Source organism: Chelonia mydas, chromosome 8 (assembly GCF_015237465.2).
Source record: "Chelonia mydas isolate rCheMyd1 chromosome 8, rCheMyd1.pri.v2, whole genome shotgun sequence".
Lineage (NCBI taxonomy): Eukaryota > Metazoa > Chordata > Testudines > Cheloniidae > Chelonia > Chelonia mydas.
The window spans coordinates 47604584-47625263 of NC_057854.1; the positions used below are offsets into that span (position 1 = coordinate 47604584).

General features: G+C 48.0%; 1 protein-coding gene across 3 annotated transcripts; it reads left to right on the forward strand.

The window, feature by feature from the left end:
* Positions 1-721: 721 nt before the first annotated feature.
* MGST3 (microsomal glutathione S-transferase 3) lies at positions 722-20095 on the forward strand. Of its 3 annotated transcripts, XM_037906698.2 has the most exons (7): positions 756-892; positions 2301-2500; positions 12373-12496; positions 15735-15808; positions 16669-16726; positions 18298-18370; positions 19849-20095. In XM_037906698.2, the coding sequence occupies exons 3-7, from the start codon at positions 12380-12382 to the stop codon at positions 19956-19958; spliced, it is 432 nt and encodes a 143-aa protein (XP_037762626.1). In that variant the 5' UTR covers positions 756-892; positions 2301-2500; positions 12373-12379; the 3' UTR covers positions 19959-20095. The 3 variants fall into 3 exon arrangements, with proteins under 3 accessions (XP_037762625.1, XP_037762626.1, XP_037762624.1); XM_037906697.2 differs by lacking the exon at positions 2301-2500 and having other exon boundaries at positions 722-892; XM_037906696.2 differs by lacking the exons at positions 756-892; positions 2301-2500 and adding an exon at positions 6714-6835.
* Positions 20096-20680: the final 585 nt, after the last annotated feature.

A 20680-nucleotide genomic window follows, 5' to 3' on the forward strand; every position in this document is an offset into this window, starting at 1 on the left:
AGAGGCTGTGGGAACTGGGCTTGTTTAGTCTACAGAACAGAAGAGTGGCGGGGGTATTTGATAGCAGCCTTCAACTACCTGAAGGGGGGTTCCAAAGAGGCTGGAGCTCGGCTGTTCTCAGTGATAGCAGATGACAAAACAAGGAGCAATGATCTCACATTGCAGTGGGGGAGGTCTAGGTTGGATATTAGCAAAAAATATTTCACTAGGAGGGTGGTGGAGGTGGTGGAATCCCCATCCTTAGAGATTTTTAAGACCTGGCTTGACAAAGCCCTGGCTGGGATGATTTAGTTGGGGTTGGTCCTGCTTTGAGCAGGGGGTTGGACTAGATGACCTCCTGAGGTCTCTTCCAACCCTAATCTTCTGACTCTAATGATTACATAGGGTGTTGTGTATGTGTGGTGTCACAGTGATTGTGGGGGTGCTGTGTGTTGTCCCCCACCACCCCTGGTCAGAGAGGGTGTTGTGGAGTGTCACAGTGATTATGGGGGCAGGGTGTGGACCCCCCAGTCAGAGGGGGTGTAGTAGGGTGTCCTGGTGATTATGGGGGTGCAGTGAGTCCCGCTAGGCAGAGGGGGTGTTGTGGGTACCACAGTGATTATGGGGGCGGTGTGTGTCCCCCCGGTCAGAAGGGGTGTTACGGTGATTATGGGGACGCTGTGAGGGTTCTGGGTAACGCTGGGTTGGGAGGCCGCAGCGCCTCGAGTCTCCCGACGGCGGGGCGGGCTGAGGGCCAGGGGGCGGGTGTGCGCGGCGCTGCGGGCCCGCCCTGGGGGCGGTGGCTCGGCGGGGCCCGGGGCGGGTCCGGACGCGGCTCTGCCTTAGACAGTCCCTGGCCAGCCCCGGGCTGACCCTACTTCCCAGGATCGTGTCCGCGCGGCAAAGGCAGCGGGTGAGTCCGGGCGGCTCCTTCGCCAGCTGGGAGCCAACCTGGGGCCAGGCGCCTCGGCCTGCTGCGGGCAGCGCGGCCTGTGTGCCCGCCTCTGCGCCCCTGGGGGCTCGCAGGCACTGGACGGCAGCCCCCATCCCCCCCGGGGTAGCCCCTCTTCCCCCCCGCCCCGGCTCTGCGCCCCCGGGGCAGCCCCTCTTCCCCCCCCCGCCCCGGCTCTGCGCCCCCGGGGCAGCCCCTCTTCCCCCCCCCGCCCCGGCTCTGCGCCCCCGGGGCAGCCCCTCTTCCCCCCCCCGCCCCGGCTCTGCGCCCCCGGGGCAGCCCCTCTTCCCCCCCCCGCCCCGGCTCTGCGCTCCCGGGCAGCCCCTCTTTCCCCGCGGCTCTGCGCCCCGGGCAGCCCCTCTCTCCCCGGGTGGGAGGAGAGGCCTTGGGGCCCTTGCCCCTAACCTCTTTTTTCAGGCCAAGAGGCGGGGGGAGGGGGGACATGGATAATCTCCCAGCCCCTAGGAGCTCTAGACCTAGTAGCTGGGGTGTTGCGTAAAGTCAGAGTCATTCTCTTTTGGAGGTTAAAGTTGTCTTTGGCCCTTCGGTGCGCGTGGTGAGGCTGGGGCCTCTCCCAGGGGATGTTGCCGGTCCTCTTCCACCTGGTTTAGCTGTGTCAGTGTCCCTGTGCCCTCTGCCCCAGCTGCTGTTCCACTTAATGACACTCCCCAAGAGGTCTGTGTGTCGGCTCAGGCCCTGCACACTGCTGCTTCCGGCTGGGCTTCCCCAGGCTGGCAGTTTCCCCTGCACTTCACCAGTGGGCAGCTTCTTTCATCCCTGGCTCCCTGTGAAGCCTGTGGGCTCTTCCTGCAGGCTGTACTGGTCCCTGCCTACCCCACAGCCACTTTTTGGTGACTTCCCTGTCTGCTCTGGGTCCTCCTGCCACAGCTCTGCTGGGCTCACTTGCCCCTGCAGCTTCCGAGGTGCTTGTCTCCCTGTTGCCTCTGTAGGGCCACTTCCTCCCATTTGACCTGCAAGCCAACCCCAAGCCCAGTGCTCACACAAACCAGTGCCTGGTCGGTTTCCTGTTCCACATCCCCAGAGCAATCTAGGGGTCCCTTTTCTTTGGCACAGTGGATCACACAATACTCTACTAATTAGACTCTGGCCTGAGTTTCTGGGCCAGTCCTCTCCCATCGGGTAACTGGGGAAGGACACCCAATAGGGAGCCAGAAGATGTATTTAAAATCCGATCACTGAGTGGAGTTTCCATTATATCTCCTTTCACAGTACCAATGCGGCATACAAACAATAGGAGGGGTTGCTCAAGGGTGGGGGAGAGAGATGTCACTTTCCTGTGCAAATGCTGCATTCTCTTGTCTGTCTCCTTTTGTCCCACTTGCTGCAGACAGTACCTTTTTCATTTCAGACCTGCCTGTGCTTTAATCTGAGGCATTGGTTATTGCAGCGATCTTGCAAGTGAAGGAGATGCTGCGAAAATTGATTAGCTCAAATTTGAACCTACCCTGAAATGTATACAACATAAGAAGAAAGGCCTGCAAGATTGTTAATCCCAGTATCTCTGTTGGATGAACTACTTGCAAGAAACCCCCGAGAACTGGATTTGTTGTGGGTATTGCAGACACTCTAAGTTCATCCAACTTCTTGTTCCTATGAACTAGAACATTGCTCACAAGGGAGTGGGGTATTCAGATATATAAAAATGTCCATCATGAGAATCAAAACAAAGCTAACTTTTCAGGTTTCCCAGCTAGGATGGTGTCAAGCATCAGAGGGGTAGCCATGTTAGTCTGTATCCACAGAAACAACAAGGGGTCTGGTGGCATCTTAAAGGCTAATAGATTTAGCCTTTTTTACCCATAAGCTTTCGTGGGTAAAAAAAACACTTCTTCAGATGCATGGAGTGAAAATTACAGATCAGGCATAAATATATTGACACATGAAGAGAAGGGAGTTACCTTACAATTGGAGAACCAGTGTTGACCGGACCAATTCAATCAGGGTGGATATGGGCCACTCCCAATAATTGATGAGGAGGTGTCAATTTCAAGAGAAGGAAAATTGCTTTTGTAGTGAGCCTCCCAGTCCCAGTCCCTATTCAAGCCCAAATTTAATGGTGTTAAATTTGCAAATGAATTGTAGCTCTGCAGTTTCTCTTTGAAGTCTGGTTTTGAAGTTTTTTTTTTGTTGAAGCTAAGATGGTGCGTATCCTTGTCTACACTGGCAATTTACAGCGCTGCAACTTTCTCGCTCAGGGGTGTGAAAAAACACCCTCCTGAGCGCAGCAAGTTTCAGCGCTGTAAAGTGCCAGCATAGACAGTGCCCCAGCGCTGGGAGCTGCGCCTCTTGTGGGGGGTCGGTTTTTTTTAGAGCGCTGCGCCGCGACCACACAAGGCACGGTAAAGCGCTGCCGCCTTGGCGCTTTAACATTGCAAGTGTAGACTAGCCCTAATTCCTGTATCTATTGCTCGACTTACAAGGCCATGCTGTGTCAAGATCTGCGTGGTTCCAGGAGTACCTTGTCTGTATTGGCTTCAATTTGAGGGTATGTCTACATAGCAAAAAACCAGGGCAGCAAGTCTTGGAGCCTTGGTCAGCTGACTTGGGCTCATGCTGTGGGGCTAAAAATAGCAGTGTAGACATTCCCATTTGGACTGAAGTCTGGAAGCCTGAGCTCTGAGAGCCTCCCCATCCTCATCACCAGGTTTCAGAGGCCAGCACCCAGCCCAAGTGGGAACATGTACACTGCTATTTTTCGTTCTGTAATGCGAGTCCCAGTCAGTTGACCCAGACTCGCTGCTGTGTTTGGTTTTGTTTGTTTTTTTTGTAATATAGACATACCCTAAATGAGGACCAAAACTGCATAAATGGAGCTTTCTTAAAGGTAACCTGCAAAGGACACTTACGAAACTGGACTTGTGCTTCCTTCCCCCCGCCCCCCCCCACCTTTCTCTTTTGCTCCTTATGATATATAAAGAAGGCTTGAAAAATGTGTTAGGTTTTGTTTCTAAAATGTCCTGCTTTTTTTTACCATAGAAATATCATTAATGTTGAGTGTGATCTACCATGGTTTTAGAGCAGAGGTGGGCAAACTATGGCTCATGGGCCACAGCAGGCCCTTGAGCTCCTGGAGGGGGAGGCTAGCCCGCAGCCACTCCCCCGCTGTCCCCCCTCCCTTGCAGCCACAGCTCGCCGTGCTGCCAGCGCTCTGGGCGTCGGGGCTGCAAGCTCCTGCCGGGCAGCACGGCGGTGTGGCTGGCTCCGGCCGGGTGGCGCGGCTGCCAGACATGCTGCTCTGAGCGGCATGGTAAGGGGGCAGCGGTTAGATAAGGGGCAGGGGGTCCTGGGGAGCAGTCAGAGGGAAGGGAGCAGGAGGCAGTTGGATGGGGCAGAGGTTCTGGGGGTGGGAGGGGGCGCGGTCAGGGCATGGGGAACAGGGGAGTTGGATAGGCATGGGAGTCCCAGGGGGCTTGTCAGGGGGCAGGGCTGTGAATAGGGGTCGGGGCAGTCAGGGGACGGAGCAGGGGGGGTTGGATGGGTCGGAGGTTCTGAGGGGGGCAGTCAGGGGGCAGAAAGTGGGAGGGGGCGGACAGGGGGTGGGGGCCAGGCTCCCCTACCTGGCCCTCCATACAGTTTTGGAACCCCAATGTGACCCTCAGGCCAAAAAGTTTGCCCACCCCTGTTTTAGAGCATAGCTCCAGGACAGTTATTGAGCCCTAACACCTTAAAAGAATCTGTAGAGGTTCTGGCTATTACAAGCCTTCCTTCATTAAAAAGTGTTAGTCATTCAAGTTAAATAGGACTTAACAAAAACCAACCAACCAATGGCTTCTGAACCGTCTTGATTTCTTATTGCAATTACTCAGCTTTCACTCTCAACGATTGTGATTTCACCATTTCATTAGTTCTCCAGGCATCAAGTCTTCCAGCCTGGACAACTGACCCCTGAGCCTGTTTCTGTAATGTCCCTCAATCCAGACATTTTTAATGTGTTATTACCTGGAAGGAAAATGCCACAGTCAAATGCATGAGTCCTTCCCACCTGGAATGAAGGCTGTGCATGTAAGTGTTAATCGGGCATGGTAGGTGGCCGTGTGTTGGAAGCTAGAGACTGTTGTGAGGCTGACAGCCTATGAGGGTTACATGAAGTGTAGATGGTAATACATGTGCACTGAGTTTGCTCTGGATACTTGTGGCCTTAACCAGTGATCTCTTTGGTTTGTAGTGATGGTGTTGAAAGGAAATGCTCTTGACTAACCTTATCTCCAGGCTAATGAAATGTTTAATGTGAATTCATTAACATTTGTAAAGTGCTGTGAGATTTTTACTGGGTTGGTCCTAGAGAAAGACAAAATATTTAACTGGTTGTAAAGCACCAATAGTAGCGCACTGTGCACTTTGCTGAGAAACGTGCAAACTTCAGGCTCTGTCTCAAAGAGTTTACAGTCTAGATAACTGTTATGTGTTATCACTAATTACAATGTAGATTGAAAAAATGAGGAGTCCTTGTGGCACCTTAGAGACTAACAAATTTATTTGGGCATTAAGCTTTCGTGGGCTGGAACCCACTTGATCAGATGCATGGAGTGGAAAATACAGTAGCAGGTATATATACACATAGTAGATGAAAAGGTGAGAGTTGCCTTACCAAGTGGGGGCAGGGTCAGTCTAACGAGACAATTCAACTAACAGTAGAATACCAAGGGAGGAAAAATCACTTTTGTAGTGGTAGTGAGGGTGACCGATTTCAAACAGTTGACAAGAAGGTGTGAGTAACAGTATGGGGAAATTAGTTTTTGTAATGACTCATCCACTCCCAGTCTTTATTCAGGCCTAATTTGATGGTGTCCAGTTTGCAAATTAATTCCAGTTCTGCAGTTTAACATTGGAGTCTGGTTTTTTTGTTGAAGAATTGCCACTTTTAAGTCTGTTATTGAGTGACCAGGGAGAGTGAAGTGTTCTCCTACTGGTTTTTGAATGTTATAATTCCTGATGTCAGATTTGTGTCCGTTTATTCTTTTGCCTAGAGACTGTCTGGTTTGGCCAATGTTCATGGCAGAGGGGCATTGCTGAGTGTGTTTCTTTATTCATTACTATTAGTTGCCTATTGAGCTGCTACAAGCTTTTGAGTCTTGGAATATGTAGTGGTCTGCATCCTCTTCAATCCTTTGAGCTCAAGTTGTCTCAAGTCTCTTAAGGTCTTGTCTGCTTGGGGAAATTGACTGGCCGTGGCTATTCCAGAATAACTATTCCGCTATAGTTCTTCTGGGATAACTCCCCATGTAAATACTCTTATTCCAGAATAGTTGCTGCATTTTAAATTCAAACTTTACCTTATTCTGGAAGAACATCTTTGTGTAGATGAGCCCTAAGTACCTGCAATTCAGGGGGAATGAATTCAGCCTTATGATCCACGTCATTCAGTTTATCACAGTCTTTGTGGTTGCGGTCAAAGGTTGCTGAAATACACTGTGTGTCTGCAGGTTATAAAAAATAAGACTCAAGTTGAGTCCTGTTGAATTCCTTTGCCTGGTTTTACTGTACTTGGGTGTGACTTCCTTGTAGTCTTGTACAAGCATATAATGTTTGTTCTAATACCAGCTTTGATATAACCTGTGATTGTGTTGGCCTTTGCTACAACTGAACATGACAGTTTCTTCCAGCTAACCCAATCCTTAGTAGTTCTATGTCATGTGGTTGTAAAAGTTGTCAGTTGGCTCACTGCACTGTAACTGTGATTCTGTTACTGCTAGGCTGATGATTGACTGTGCACAGAGGTAACTTATCAAAGTTTCCTTCAGTCCTGGCTCATTTAGCAGAATTGCTCCAGCAATGCTGAGTCAGGATGAAAAGCCAGTCTTGCAACATCTATGGCAGTGTTACAGTGCCAAGGTCATTAAGACTCTCTTGTGACCTATGGACTTACGCCATTGTGAAGCAAAGGTAAGACTCCATGCGTCAGGTGAAAGTGTCTCTATGTTGCTATCAGTATTCCCACACTTGTCTTCAGATGTTGTCTGCAGACTCTTCCTTGTAACACTTTCTTACTCCTTCTTCCTTAGTCTTTTCTTTCGACTATTTATCTGGTTAACATGCATTTAGTGAGCAATGGGCCTGTAACATATTCAGTGACACACTTACAAGTAACTCTTGTTTATTTTTTTTCCTACTATCTTTGAAGTTTGGAAGCCTGTTTCCGTTTCCCTACCGTTTTTCATTTGATGATACTCTTAAATTACCATCTGCAGTTTTTAAAGTTAGTTACTTCTGATCTCATCTTCTTCATACTTGTTTTGATTTTGTTATGAAATAAAACTGACTTCCAGTGTCTCTTTGATATTGCAAAATTATAGATAAACAGATCCAGGCCCAAAGGCACTACAATTATCATCTAGCCTGGCCTTCTGCATAACACAGGTCCTAGAATTTGACCTAGTCATTCCTGAATTATTCTTTCCTACCACATAAGAGAACGGTATTGAGACCAGTAACTCGTGGATTTATCTAGATGTTCTTGGACATCTGGTCTTGACCTAAAGATTCAAAGTGAAGAGGAATTTACCCTTTCTCTTGGTAAGATGTTCCACTGATTAATTACCTTCTTCTGTAAAGGAATTGCTCAGTGCAAAAGAAACACATTTTACTTACAGTATTTCAGGCTGGGAAAGTGCTGCTATATTCAACTATATGCAAACAGGAGGGGGCACACTAAATAGGAAGTAAGGGAGGGGTGGAGCATAGCTCCAACCCATAATATTTTGAGTAACCCAGTTAATCCCTTGATGACCACTTTACTTACACCCTCACTGTTTGAAATGTTGCATCTCATTTCCAATTTGAATGTACATCTAACTTCAACTTCCAGTCATTGGAACTCGCTGGGCCTCTGCCTGCTAGAGTAAAGAGCTCTCTAGTATCCGATTTCTTCCTGTGCAGGGGTTTACAGCCCAGGATCAAGTTACTTTTTAACCTTCTCTTTGATAAGCTAAATCGATCTCTCAGTGTTCTCCAGAGCTAGAATCATAAATTTTTGTAGCTCTTCCCTGCACCGTCTCCAAGTTTCCAACATTTTTTTTTAAAGTGTGGATACCAGAACTGGACACAGTATTCCAGTAATGTTCTCACCAGTGTCCTATACAGACATAATATCACCCCCCTGCTCCTATTCAGCATATCCCCTTGTTTATACATCCAGGTATCAGTTTAGCCCTTCTTAGCCACCCTATTGCTCTGAGAGCTCATACTCAGTTTGGTAGCTACAATGATCTCCATGTCCTTTTCAGAGTCAGTGCTTTCTTGTGTTTGTTTTTAAATGTCTGCTTTTGCACTTAGCTATAAAAATGCATATTGTTTGATTGCACCCAGTTTACAGATGTTCCAGACTGCTCTGTATTGGTGAACTGTTCTCATCAGTGTCTTACTACTAATCCTAATGTGGAGATGTTATGCCTTTATTCCTAGCAATTTCTGTTCTCTGTTTCCAATCTGTGTTTGGAGATAATCAGTGCAGAATGCTGTTGTATGTGTTTTTTAATAAAACCTGATTACCTGGACCATACCATTCAAACTTAAAAAAAAAAATCTTTGTGCATTCCTGCTATGATTTTAAAGTATATTATTGACTTATAATGTTGTTAGCCTCTGGTCTGAATACTTGCAAGTGGGAACATACAAATGACCAGCTATGGGGCCCCAACCAACTTCCACCAAAGTCAATGGAAAGATTCAGAAACATTGTCTAGGGGGAGCCTTACAAAATATATATCCCACCAGGTCAGCTGAAGAGGTGTTAATGTAAACATGAGGCCCCTGCAGCCAGACCCATTTTTACCCATTCAGCAGGTTTTACACTGGTAAAAACAGCACAAACTTTTCTACACTAGGGCTTATGGTGGTGCTTAACATCAGTTCAGCTGAACCAGTGTTGGAACAAGCAGGAATTCTTCTGTAAAATTTACGAGCGTAGACATGGTCCCACTGGTTTCAGTGGGAGTCATTTGGCTTCACAAGGTCCTATGACCTAGTTAGCCATTTGGAAAGCTGAGCGGGCTTTAATCTTCCAATATAAGTTTTAACAGTTCCTTAGTTGGGGTGCTGCATTTGATTGTTGGACTCTGACCCTTTTCTAGTGAAGGGCCCTGTGTGAATGAGTCTTAGTACAGAGCTGAAATTGAGATGGTAATTTTGACTTTACAGAAACGTGAAGGGATGCTGCCCCAAGATGGTGGGTCATGGTTTCATAGAAGGGGCCATTAAATCATTTAGTCTGACCTGAATATCACAGGCCTTAAACTACATCGAAATACCCCTGTGTTGAGCACAACAACAATAGTGAAACCAAAGCACTTCAGTCCATCAGGAGACTAAACTGTTGTGTGAAATGGGCAGAGAATAGGAGAAACTGAGGCATCACCTGTGCCCAATGCCCTTGCAATAGCAGGGAACTGATAAGGTGAAAGATCCAGATTATCCTAGCAGGTTTGAGAGGTGACACCCCTTTAAACAATATTCTTAATCAGTAACTTATCTGGGTGTTTCACTGAGCCAAAGCTGGTACAAAAATGGGGGCAGGGCTCCTCCAACACAGCCAATAAAGCACCCTTCAATTAACACAAGCCTCTGGAGTCTCTTCTAAGGGCTTGTCTACACTACCCACCAGATCGGCAGACAGCAATCGATCCGGGGGGTGGATTTAGCGCATCTAGTATAGAAGCAATAAATTGAGTGCTCTCCTGTTGACTCCAGTACTCCACCAGAACGAGGAGCGCAAGCGGAGTTGACGGGAGAGCGTCAGCTGTCGACTCACTGCAGTAAGGACACCACAGCAAATAGATCTAAGTACATCGATTTCAGCTACGCTATTCACGTAACTGAAGTTGCGTATCTTAGATTGACCCCACGTGGTAGTGTAGACGAGCCCTAAGAGTGCTACATGCAGTATGGCCCTAGTGCCTGTGGAAGGAGAGGGCATTTCAGAAGTGCTCTGCCTATATTCCACAGCTCCAGCCTTGCAGCCTCTGGGACAGGTAGTCATTCAGGCAGGCTGGTCTTATGCAGGGCAAGTCATTTCAATACTAATCATAAGGCCTCGAATTTCACTTGCGGACTAAGCAGCCTCGGTGGAGCGTGGGTGTCCGCTTCCGTGGGTGAAAGCCTTTATGCAGTGGCGCTGTTGTGTTCTGCAGTAGTAGCGGCCTGTGAGACATTCTCAGGGTAGCCCCTGCCAGTGACCCAGGTGACAGGCAGAGATGAGATCTGTGGGTGGAGGGCAGTATCCCTCCTGAGTATCTGAGCAGAAAAATGCTGCTCCTGATCACCACTGGCAGTTGGTGTTATGAATTCAGCTTATAATAAAAAATGACCCTCAGTTTGCTGACCTGTTGTGTTTGTGAAATGCTGATCATTTACGATAGTCTAAATGAAGTGTAGTAACCGTTATAACAAGGGGTACTGCTTGTGCTCACAGCCTTAAATCTGCTTTAATTTTCAGTGTTCTCATGAATGCTTAAAACAACTACAAAAAGAAAGGAGTACTTGTGGTACCTTTAGAGACTAACAAATTTATTTGAGCATAAGCTTTCGTGAGCTACAGCTCACTTCATCGGATGCATTCAGACTGGCTATCAGACTGAAATGCATCCGATGAAGTGAGCTGTAGCTCACGAAAGCTTATGCTCAAATAAATGTGTTAGTCTAAGGTGCCACAAGTACTCCTTTTCTTTTTGCGAATACAGACTAACATGGCTGCTATTCTGAAACCTAAAATAACTAAGTACCTGCAAGTTTTCATGTGCAAAGTCTACGCCATTGTCCTTGATAACCTCATTCCTTTCCATGCTGTTTATAATTATCCTTGTAAGTGTGAAACTAAACCTGCTCCCTTATGAATTTCTGTTCCATTGCTCATGAGTGCTGGCAGCATTGCCATGGTAGGCTGCAGGTGCCAGTTTCCTAAGGTAACATGTTCTTCCAGGACTGCTCTGGTTCTGTGTCAGTGAAGGATAGGAGGCCTCGCTGCCCAGTGGAGTCACCAGATGGAAAGGATCAGTTAGGTTTGACTTGACCCTGTAAAATGGAGAGAACCTTGTTCAAGTGGTGGAGAGAGGCAACTTGACTGGGAAAGCTCATTTGCAGGGCTAGGGGTTTGGTATCAGGAGACATGGTTTATGTATAACAGCTCTGCAAGGCCATCTCCTGATAGCCAGTGGAGCTGCATGTGCAACTATCGGTAGATACCAGAGACTAGATGCTTCTGGAGACTTGCTGTCTGCTTGTGAATCTGAGCCCACTCCCTGGCACTGTTCTCTAGCTGCTGGGAGGAAGAACATTACTCAGCTTACCAGTGGCTAGCTGGGCTGAAGTATGGTTTCCACTTTTCACTCACATTGGTACATTTGTCAGCTTTACTCTGCCTCCCACTATCCCCACACTGTGTGCAGTGTCAGTGATCATTTGGCCACAGCTAGGGTTCGGATGAAAGGGCTTCTGGAAGGCAGTCTGCAGTGCTTTATGTCTAGGGTTAAACCTCCTGTAACATCTCCCCACTCAGGTCACCAGTATCTGTTGTCCTCTGGTGTGACACCGTCCCATTTAAGTCAATAGTCCTGACATTGACTTCAGTGGAAGGAGGACAAGGGCCCTAATCTAGAATTTGGGACAGTTGCAACAGTAGAATTTACATATTTGCTATTAAGACTTATTCTAAACAATTAAGTGAATTTAGTGCTATTGAAAATGTGTCAGATAGACCCCCTCAAGAGAGAGCTGTCCTATCACTGGTCTTGTCTACCCTAAAAGTTGTACTGCTCTAACTATACCAGTACAGTTAAAGCAGAACAACCACGCTCCATGTGGGCGCAGTTATAGCGGTATAGCTATTCCTGTATGGGAAGGGAGGTGATGATACCAATACGTCACCTTTATACCAGTATAACTGAATCCACACTAGAGCTTTTACAAGTATAACTTTTTCAGTTAAAAAGTTCTGCTGATATAACTGAAGTGTATACCAGACCACAGTCACAGACCAGGCACAGGTACTGAGGCAAGCTTCTACCCATTGTCTCCTTGCATGCACCACCCAAGGTTGCCTCATCTTGATCTAAAGAACCACTTACGGGGCACTCTGACTCCAGGGCCCAATCCATCTGTGGCCCTTCTACTGAAAGTGCCAGTGAGGAGACACAGTTATGATGGTGAAGGTTATGCTGTACATACTTGCCTAATATGAACTGGACGTAGAGACCCTGACTCATTTCACATAGTACTGTACTTAACTGCTTGGGCTGAATTTCAGCAAGCAGCCTAGAGGTGAAAGCTCCATAATTTGTCACTTCCCTCAGGCACCCAGGTCCCCATGCCGGAAGGACGTTGGTCAGTGTTCAGTAAATCCGGACTTTTTATACCAATGGGGGTTAATAGTCTCTTGTGGATTCTCAGTCCTGTCCTGAGATTGTAACCGAATGCTCCTCTCTCAACAGTGTCAAGATGGTCGTTTTCTCCAAGGAATATGGCTACGTGGTCCTGACCGGTGTTGCCGGCTTTATCATGATAACGCACCTCGCTGTGAATGTGGCGAAGGCACGCAAGAAGTACAAGGTGGAGGTGAGTGGGTAGCGCAGGTGGTCCTGCCCTTGAGGCACCAAGAATGCCTCTACTGGCTATCTTGAAGGAGAGAGGCCCAGGCATCTCGTTAGCTGGCTTAGTATGACAGAAGCACTGGTAATTAGGGGAAACACAAGACTTCGTGGACTAGTTCCCATTCTGTGTGAGTTGTTTGGTGAACGGGAATCTGGTTTTGTCTAGATCCTAGTACATAAGGAACATCGCAGTAGGGGATATCATGAGAATACTGCACTTCTCCAGTGTTTGGCTCTTAGCCTTGTGCCTCACCATATCCTAGGAGCTCTCTGCAGAGGAGCATATCCATGGTGGTGGTGGTCCACTCAGCAAATGTTGTAACCCACTAGTCACTGTGTGTGTATTACATATACATCCCTGTCTGATGGGTCTGTTACAGTTCTTAGTTGGAGAGCCTGGTTCTTCACCTCAAGCTGTAGAGTCTCATGCTTATAGCTGTGGAGTCCCTGGTTCAGTCTCCAGTGTGTTGGCCAAGATAGCAGTAGTCACATTATCACTGACTTTGTGGGTTGTCTACACTTCAAACGCTGTAGCGGTGCAGCTGCAGCACTTCACTGTAGCCACTGCCTATGCCAATGAGAGGGGTTCTCCCATCAGCATAGATAATCCACCTCCCCGAGAGTTGGCAGCTAGATCAACAGAAGAATTCTTCCATTGACCTAGCGCTGTCTACACAGGGACATAGGTCATCCTAACTACGTCGCTCAGGAGTGTGGATTTTTCAAACACTTGAGTAACATAGTTGGGTCAATATAATTTTCTAGTATAGCCCAGTCCTAAATGGGAGAACATAGTGAGGTGAAGTAGTTCAGAACTGTGCAGTGATTCCCCATTATTCCCTGGACCAGAGCCCTAGCTATGGTGCCCCACCAGTGCTAGTTATTCTCTTATCCTTTGTACGATCCTCCTAGAGGGGTGCTTGCAATAACCCTCACAGTGGGTATTCCTACCCTTAAGATTTGAAATCAGTGGAAGAGAGTTATTGTCTCAGCTCCAGTCTCTGCTTCTGTCTCCCAGTTGCAGCAGTCTCCTTCCAGTACCCACACAGATGCATTTGAAGGCTTTCCCCCCTCTTGGTCGCTGTGCCAGATCTCCTGCTGCTGTTAGGCACCGTTGTTTCTTTCCCAGGAGAGGTGAGGTGTAGGACCTGGCAGCAATGGGCTGAGAGTTCAGGCTGGGGGAGATATGATGGGAGTGGCTCTGCTGAGGTGTTCTAACCTCTGTCCTTAGGCACGGGCTGCTGTCTTCCTGCTACAGCACCTTCTAGGTCTATTCACCCCCACCTCCAACCTAGGCAGCTGCAAAACCCAAGACTTTCCAGGACTTTAAAACTTAGAACATCGCACATAAACACAGGTTTTCCCCACCCTTATAGCATGGCAGTATGCCTCCATGAGTGTGTGTGGGTGGGGAGCTGGTGTTTCTGTGCTCTGATCTCCAGAGCTAGATCTGTGGAGCTAGCAGTGTGGCAGATCAGCTGCGTAGGACTGAATGGGGCTGTTGAAGGGTGTCTGAAACAGAGAAACTTAAGAGACCTGTGACAAGCAAATAACCATATCGTCCCTGCCCTATCTACTTATGCTTTTCCCTGCTACTAGGTGGGTAGATCTTGCCTTTGGGAAAAACCCAGTTTGGATTTGGGGCAGGAGAAAGTGAGATGATCTTAGAGGAGCATTTAAAAATAGAGGGAGAAGGGCTTATAAAATTCAAAGGAGATATTTAAGAGGAACAATAGCAAAGAGGACCCTTTGTAAACTAAACTTCATCTCGGAATCCACCCTGGGAACTACTAACAGCTGCCGCTGTGAGTCAGGACGTTGGCATGTGGAGCCTACTGTACTTGGAAGCAGCTTTGGCACTTTGGGCATTTCCTCCAGGGTGTGATTCTAGAAACTTGAGAAAGGGTGGAGGAGCTGTATGGTATAGCCCTCAAACATCCCCAAGAGAGGGCCAGTCAGTGGGTGTGTACGAGGCTGCAGCAGCATCTGGCTGCTGGGTTTTCCCCACACATGAGTGCATAGAATGGGGTGTTCAGGGGGACTTGGATCAGAACATAAAAGGCCGGCTGTGATGTATTGTGTATGGGGAGCCCATCGTTCAGTGTGTTACACGCCTCTCAAGGCTGGTCCACAGAGGGAGAGTTCAGTGCAGTTCCCAGCTAGTGGAATTACCGTTCTTGTTCAAATGGGAAAGGCTCAACACTGCAGATTCTGGGTTCCACCCCTGCTGACAACGCATGATGGTGGTTTCTTCACGCAACTTGAGAGTCTCTGTTTAAGGTTATGGGCTAGCTTTGTGATGTGGCGTGACCATCCTCAGGGCTCCATGTGAGAATCTCCATTCATGCCCATTTGTTGTAGACTGAGTAGAAACAATGAGCAATAAATTCAGTGCTGGGAGATGGCAAGAGAGAGCTTGGCAGGATTAGAACCAGTGTAGACACTCCCGGATTAAATTCCCACCCAGACAGCAAATGCGTGCACAGAGATCTAACCCCAGCTTGCTTCAGGAAAGTATCTGCAGCTGAGGGACCGCTCCTGCTTGAGGCTCAGATGTGCAGAGGAGATGGGGGAAGCAGTGAGCCTCCAGTCCTTATTCCCACCTGCGACGTTCTGCGCAGCTCTCCAGATGAGACGGTGTCCAGGATTTTTTCAGGCGGGAGGGAGGAGTGTTTGCTCTAGCCTCCATTCCAGCCTTCAGACTGGCTCCACAGAGCAGATGGGATTGCACAGAGAGGGTCTATCCAACTCCTGGCTGTTGCTGCCCGTTGCCTTTTGGAGCGGGTATAGAGAGAAGCAGCCAAGTGTCCTCGCCCAGAAGTTCTATCTGACCAGAGCCAAAGGATGGTTTTAAAGTAGCCGCTGGGGGGATGGATCCTCCATTTTGTGTCACATCTAGTGGCATTTGCAAGATGACGGAGACATGAGGCCAGGGTTCACTTCGTGCCACTGTTCAGCCAATGCGCCCAGGAGTTTGAAGTGCAGCCTACATCTCATTCTTGAAGGAGGGCAACATGACACAACTTGGACTCCAAACCCCCCAAGGCAGTCAGGTGGTCTTGCCAAACAAGCAGAGTTGAGATTCAGATCGCCCTGGGTGAGTGCTCTGGGAAATAATAGCCCCCGCAGGAAGCGGCGAGTGACGTTGTTGTGAGAGGCCACAGAGCTCCATGTGTTTGCTAACACTGTGTTGTCTTTAACAGTATCCAACCATGTATAGCACGGACCCTGAACATGGGCATCTCTTCAACTGCATCCAGCGCGCACACCAGAACACGTGAGTATCGTGGACAGTCCTGAGTGCTGACTTGAAGATTTAAGTTATTAAGCACTGACACCTGGAGTGTAGCATTTGCTTCTGCTAAACGCTTTGTCTGTGTCTGGATTGGGCTCTGAGAAAATGTAAGGCTCTGCTGCAGCGTAATGCTTAGTAGGTGAGACAAGCCCTCATCCAGGGGTTCGATTCCAGTCACGGTCTGGCCCCACCTAGGCAGGGACTACCATGTTATATCACAGCCCTGGCAGTTTGCCCATGTGGACAGATCCTAAGGCCCAGGAAGCTGTGTTACCAGTGGGGTATGTCATGCCTTGCCTTTTGATGGTCTCATTTTTTCAGCTGCCTGATGAGTGCCCGACTCTCCCAGAGAATGAATTCACCAGCCCAGAGAGACCTGGCTCTCAAACGGAGCATGGCTGGTGTGTTCCCATTCCCCAGCTAGTAAACAGTGGCTTAGCATTTGGCAATGACTTTAAAAGGGAACTTCAGGCCTTGTAAGCAAATACGCTGCTGATCCTGGGCAGTGGCTCTGGGATCTTCAGGATTCCCAAGGGTTTGTGCATCCATTACTGCACACTGTGTGTGTAGACACCACTATGGTTGTCACAGCATTCTTGCAGAGGCAGCTAAAAGCTGGACTTGGAGGCCTCTTCTGAGTAGTCCAGTCCCTTGCTCTAGGTCTCTATGCAGGCTGAGGGTGTTCCCTAAAATATGGTGCCCAGTTCTAAGAAGTGTGGGGGAAGGTGGGATGGGCAGGGATTGATCGTCTAGATATCCACAAAGATCTTTTTAAAAACAACCAAAACAAAAAACCTCTTAGAGCTTAGTCATAAGTGCAAATCTCTGTCTTCTATTTTCAGATTGGAAGTTTATCCCTCCTTCCTGTTCTTTCTAGCCGTGGGCGGAGTCTACCACCCGGTGAGTCATGTCCCTAGCCAGGTTTGAAATGATTGGATTAGAGACTGTTCCTACTCTCCCCTGCCTTCCTGTTGGCTGCAGGAGAATGTGCTAAGATCTCCCGAGGAGGCAAAGTCTGCCTGATCAATCTTTAGCATGCTCCACTCTAGCCCCATTGTGCATTGTACTTGCTCAGGAGGTGCTGGTGGGAGCCATCAATCACCTTGCACAACTGAGAGACAGTGTTCTGTAAGACAGGTTCCTGATCTGTGTAGTGCATCCTGCAGTAGGCTGCTGCCTCCCAACTTGAACCATGTACCTGTGCAGGGCCAACTGGGGCTGCTGCTGCCTCCTGCTTGCTTGGGTGCATTGTAACCCCTAGTGAGGCTCAGGCCCCTCCAGTCTTCATGGCGCACTGCAGCATGCGCAGGATCGCTGGTCAAAACTGTTCTGTCAAAAAAATATTTTTTTTTAAAGGCTTTATCTAAATGAAAATCTCCATGGAAAAATTTCCATTGAGAAACCAAAAATGTTTTGTTTTGCCTGCTAGCAAAAAGGGCTGGGGACAAGAAATAAAGAATGTTCAGGTTTGGGTTTTGCTTCCAAAATCCAGACGACTTTCATGAAAAACTTATCAAGATTTGAAACTTTTTGCAAAAACCAGTTGCCGTCCTTTGCCAAGCGCTGGTGCGGAGCGACTGGAGGCAGCCGCACTGGCAGGTTCAACTGAGGTCCTAGTCCGGCAAACTGGAACCACAGCCTGAGAAACAGGAACTAAGCTGTTAGGTGGAAATTCGCAGTGTCTGCAAATGGGGAAGTGCCACTCTTGTGTGTTTGTACTTGCTGAGATTTCTTGCAACGTAAGAGCGAGGGATAACTTCTACTCGGTTCCTATCTCTGGTCCACTCCAGAAAGTGGCAAAAAACAAGCTTACAAAAACTGGTTGGTTTTGTTCAACATACCTGGTCGCTCAAGCCTGGAGCGGACAACAACTTGTGGCTGTAGGGACTAGGCATTTCTAATTACCATAGTCCCTTTAATGCTGTCAAGTTTGCACCAGGTAGTGCTCTCTCCACTGTGCTTAGGACACTGAATGAGGGGAAAGATCTGGAGTGAAGAAAACAGTTGGTGGATGGAAGAGTTTGGTTAACCAGCATCTGGTAAATTAGGGCTACACTATACTAGTGGCCATAGGTCTGGCTGGTCACTGGGGATGTTGGGAGGTGGACAGGAAGGAGGGCACATGCTTCAGACTGATGACACCAGGATCAATTCTAAGACATAATGTGACATCTGTGTCGGGGGGGGGACGATGGGGGTGTATGTGATACTGATACACACCACATGCAGTATTCCATGGCATTGCCACACTGTACTCCTCTGGGACACTGATTTCTGGTGCTGCTGACTGGGTGAGGACTCCACAGCTTAACGAGAGAGAATTATTAGAGACGCAGATTCCTTTTCTACACTGACTCCTTACCATGTTGATAGCCAGTGTTTATAAAGCAGAGTGCCTATTTGCGTGGCCAAAGGAGCATGGTAAGTTTTCCTCAGCTCCGAAATCCTTAACCTTTCCCGCTTTTCTCTAGCGTGTCGCTGTTGGGCTTGGCATCACCTGGATCATTGGGAGAGTCCTCTATGCCTATGGCTATTACACAGGAGGTGAGTCTTTATACTGACAAAGGATGAGCCCCAGTTGAGAACCTGGGGTCTCCAGTGTTGACCATCTGGCCTCTTTAGTGGAAGGCTGCCCTGTGAGGCACGGGGGTGGGGGCATGAATAAGGCTTCCTGTACCACTGAAAGGAGGCTAGTGCCTTTGCCCCACATGTTGGGGTGACAGCAAAGACTAGGCATTGTAGAGTCTGCATGCGCTTGTCCTTCTGTATAAGGAGCTCTATCCTGGGGATAGGATGAGCTAAATATGGCTACCCCCAGTGCCATGGTATCAATTGCTCCACCCTGAGACTGAACTATAGTTCCCAGTCCCTTGTTCACTTCTCTGAGTTTGCAAAGGCAGATTAGTCTCAAAGGTACAGTATCCTAATTAGAACTGCAGCACATGTTCCCCCTTCCTAAGAAAAGAAACTCTGTCCACAGTGAGAAAGGACAGACTGATTTGTGTGTGTTGATACCTTCTCCCACCACACACAAGTGGCATTCTTTGACTCAAAGAGCAAGTCCTTTTAGTCCTAACCAACTCTCTCTTCTTCCCTCAATCCATGATAGGCATGCTCTTCTGGACCAAATATGTACTATTTAATTGTCTATAGCACCTAGCTAATATGGTGCTGGTGCTTCTATAAATACTTGGATGATGATAGGGAAAACAGATGATTCTTTCCTATTCCCCAAAAAGCAGTGCAAGTACTGAACAGCAGAAGGACAACAGTCCTTTAAACCTCCATCTGTAGGACAACATTCAGGAAGCAGAAGAGCTAAAATTCCCTGTTGCTCATTTGCTGCTCACTTTCTCCAAAGTAGTTATTCACTCTGGGGTATTCTGTGTGGAGTGCTACAGCCTGGCAATCTAGCCCTGGAACCCAATCAGTCTTTGGGCAACTGGCTTGAGTGGCATGTCAAAGTGATAGGGTTAAAGAATGGCAAAACATTTGTGTAAAACTAAATACAAAAGTTACAAGCCTCCACAGCAGTGACAGTCTGCAGATCCAGATGGGAAATACAGCCTAAATCTGTATGGGAACGTCATTCCCTCATCCATTTACCTGCCAAGTTCTGTTACACCTGTGTGTAACTGATGATGCAGCTCCACGGGGTGTCAGTTACGCCAGTTGGAGCAGGGGAAGCTTGGAATCCTGAATTCAGGATTTAGACCTTAGGGGAATCTGTAGGGCTGAGCATGGCGGTTTCAGCCTGCAACAGTCTTACCTACTTGCTTTTAAATGTCCATGTTCCATAAAAGCTTTTTGGCTTCCCTTTCAAAAATGAACTAACTGGGCAGCTGAGAATGCAGTTTCTCTGCAGCAAGGTGAGCCCTGACCTGCACCCCCACTTCCCCAAGTGCTACCTTGTTAAACGTGTATTAAACCTCCTTGTAGCATGGGCTAGTGCTGAGAAGCATGGCACAGGATGGTGCTGCTAAGCTAGCTAAGTTTCTGCGCTCTCTCGTCTCTTTCTACAGATCCCAGAAAGCGAAACCGAGGGGCCATTGGTTCAGCTGCACTCCTCGGATTGGTGGGGAACACTTTGTACTCAGCCTTCCAGCACCTTGAGTGGGTCTCCAGAGAGTAGCCAGCCTCCATACCCCTTCGCAGCTTTCTGGAGAATCTCCAAAGTGTAGAGTGTTGGGTTTTTTTTTTTTTGTTTTTGTTTTTTGGGGGGGGGGGGGGGGCGTGTTTTGGATAATAAAACTTAATTTCCAACTTAAACTAGTTTTTTTTCCCAATTAAAATTCAAAGGAATTAATTGTTTTCATCTTGAAATCTTGGGTAAAAGTGCTTTTTATAGTAGTCCTGGGCAATAATACAGAGAGGGGGATTGGAAAAAAGCCTGTGCTATACATCCTGGGATATACAGAAGTCCCGTAAACTGGAACTTATGTATAATATTGGCCTAGCCTGGTGACCTGTCACATGAGAGATCAAACTGGGCCTCCTAGTCCATCTCCCTCCCTGTGCTAGGACTGTACAGACAGAATGCTCACTCCAAGCATCTGATCTCCAACAGCAAGTGACTCCTCTGGGTGGCTGAGTAGAAAAGGTTGAGTTGTATCCAGGTCCCAGCCAGGAAGATGTTTCTTCCTTTCCCTATCGTGAGCTGCAGGCACAGGAATCATCACTTGGTGCCCACAATGGTGTTGGCCTAGCATCACTACCCAGTTCTTGTTCCTGGTTGGGCTTTGGCCTCTGCTGCAGGCAGTGCTAACGGAACCAATAAAAAGCAGGATCACTGACACTTATCACCATGATCTCATCTTGCTGACTACAGTTAAAGCAGCATTATAGCATTTAAGA

Excerpts from the sequence above, each read along its gene's own strand:
- MGST3 (XM_037906696.2), top strand. The coding sequence starts at position 6,738 with ATGAAAAGCCAGTCTTGCAACATCTATGGCAGTGTTACAGTGCCAAGG. Across the intron at positions 16,727-18,297 it reads TGGGCGGAGTCTACCACCCG|CGTGTCGCTGTTGGGCTTGG; the intron begins GTGAGTCATGTC and ends GCTTTTCTCTAG. Across the intron at positions 18,371-19,848 it reads CTATGGCTATTACACAGGAG|ATCCCAGAAAGCGAAACCGA; the intron begins GTGAGTCTTTAT and ends CTCTTTCTACAG.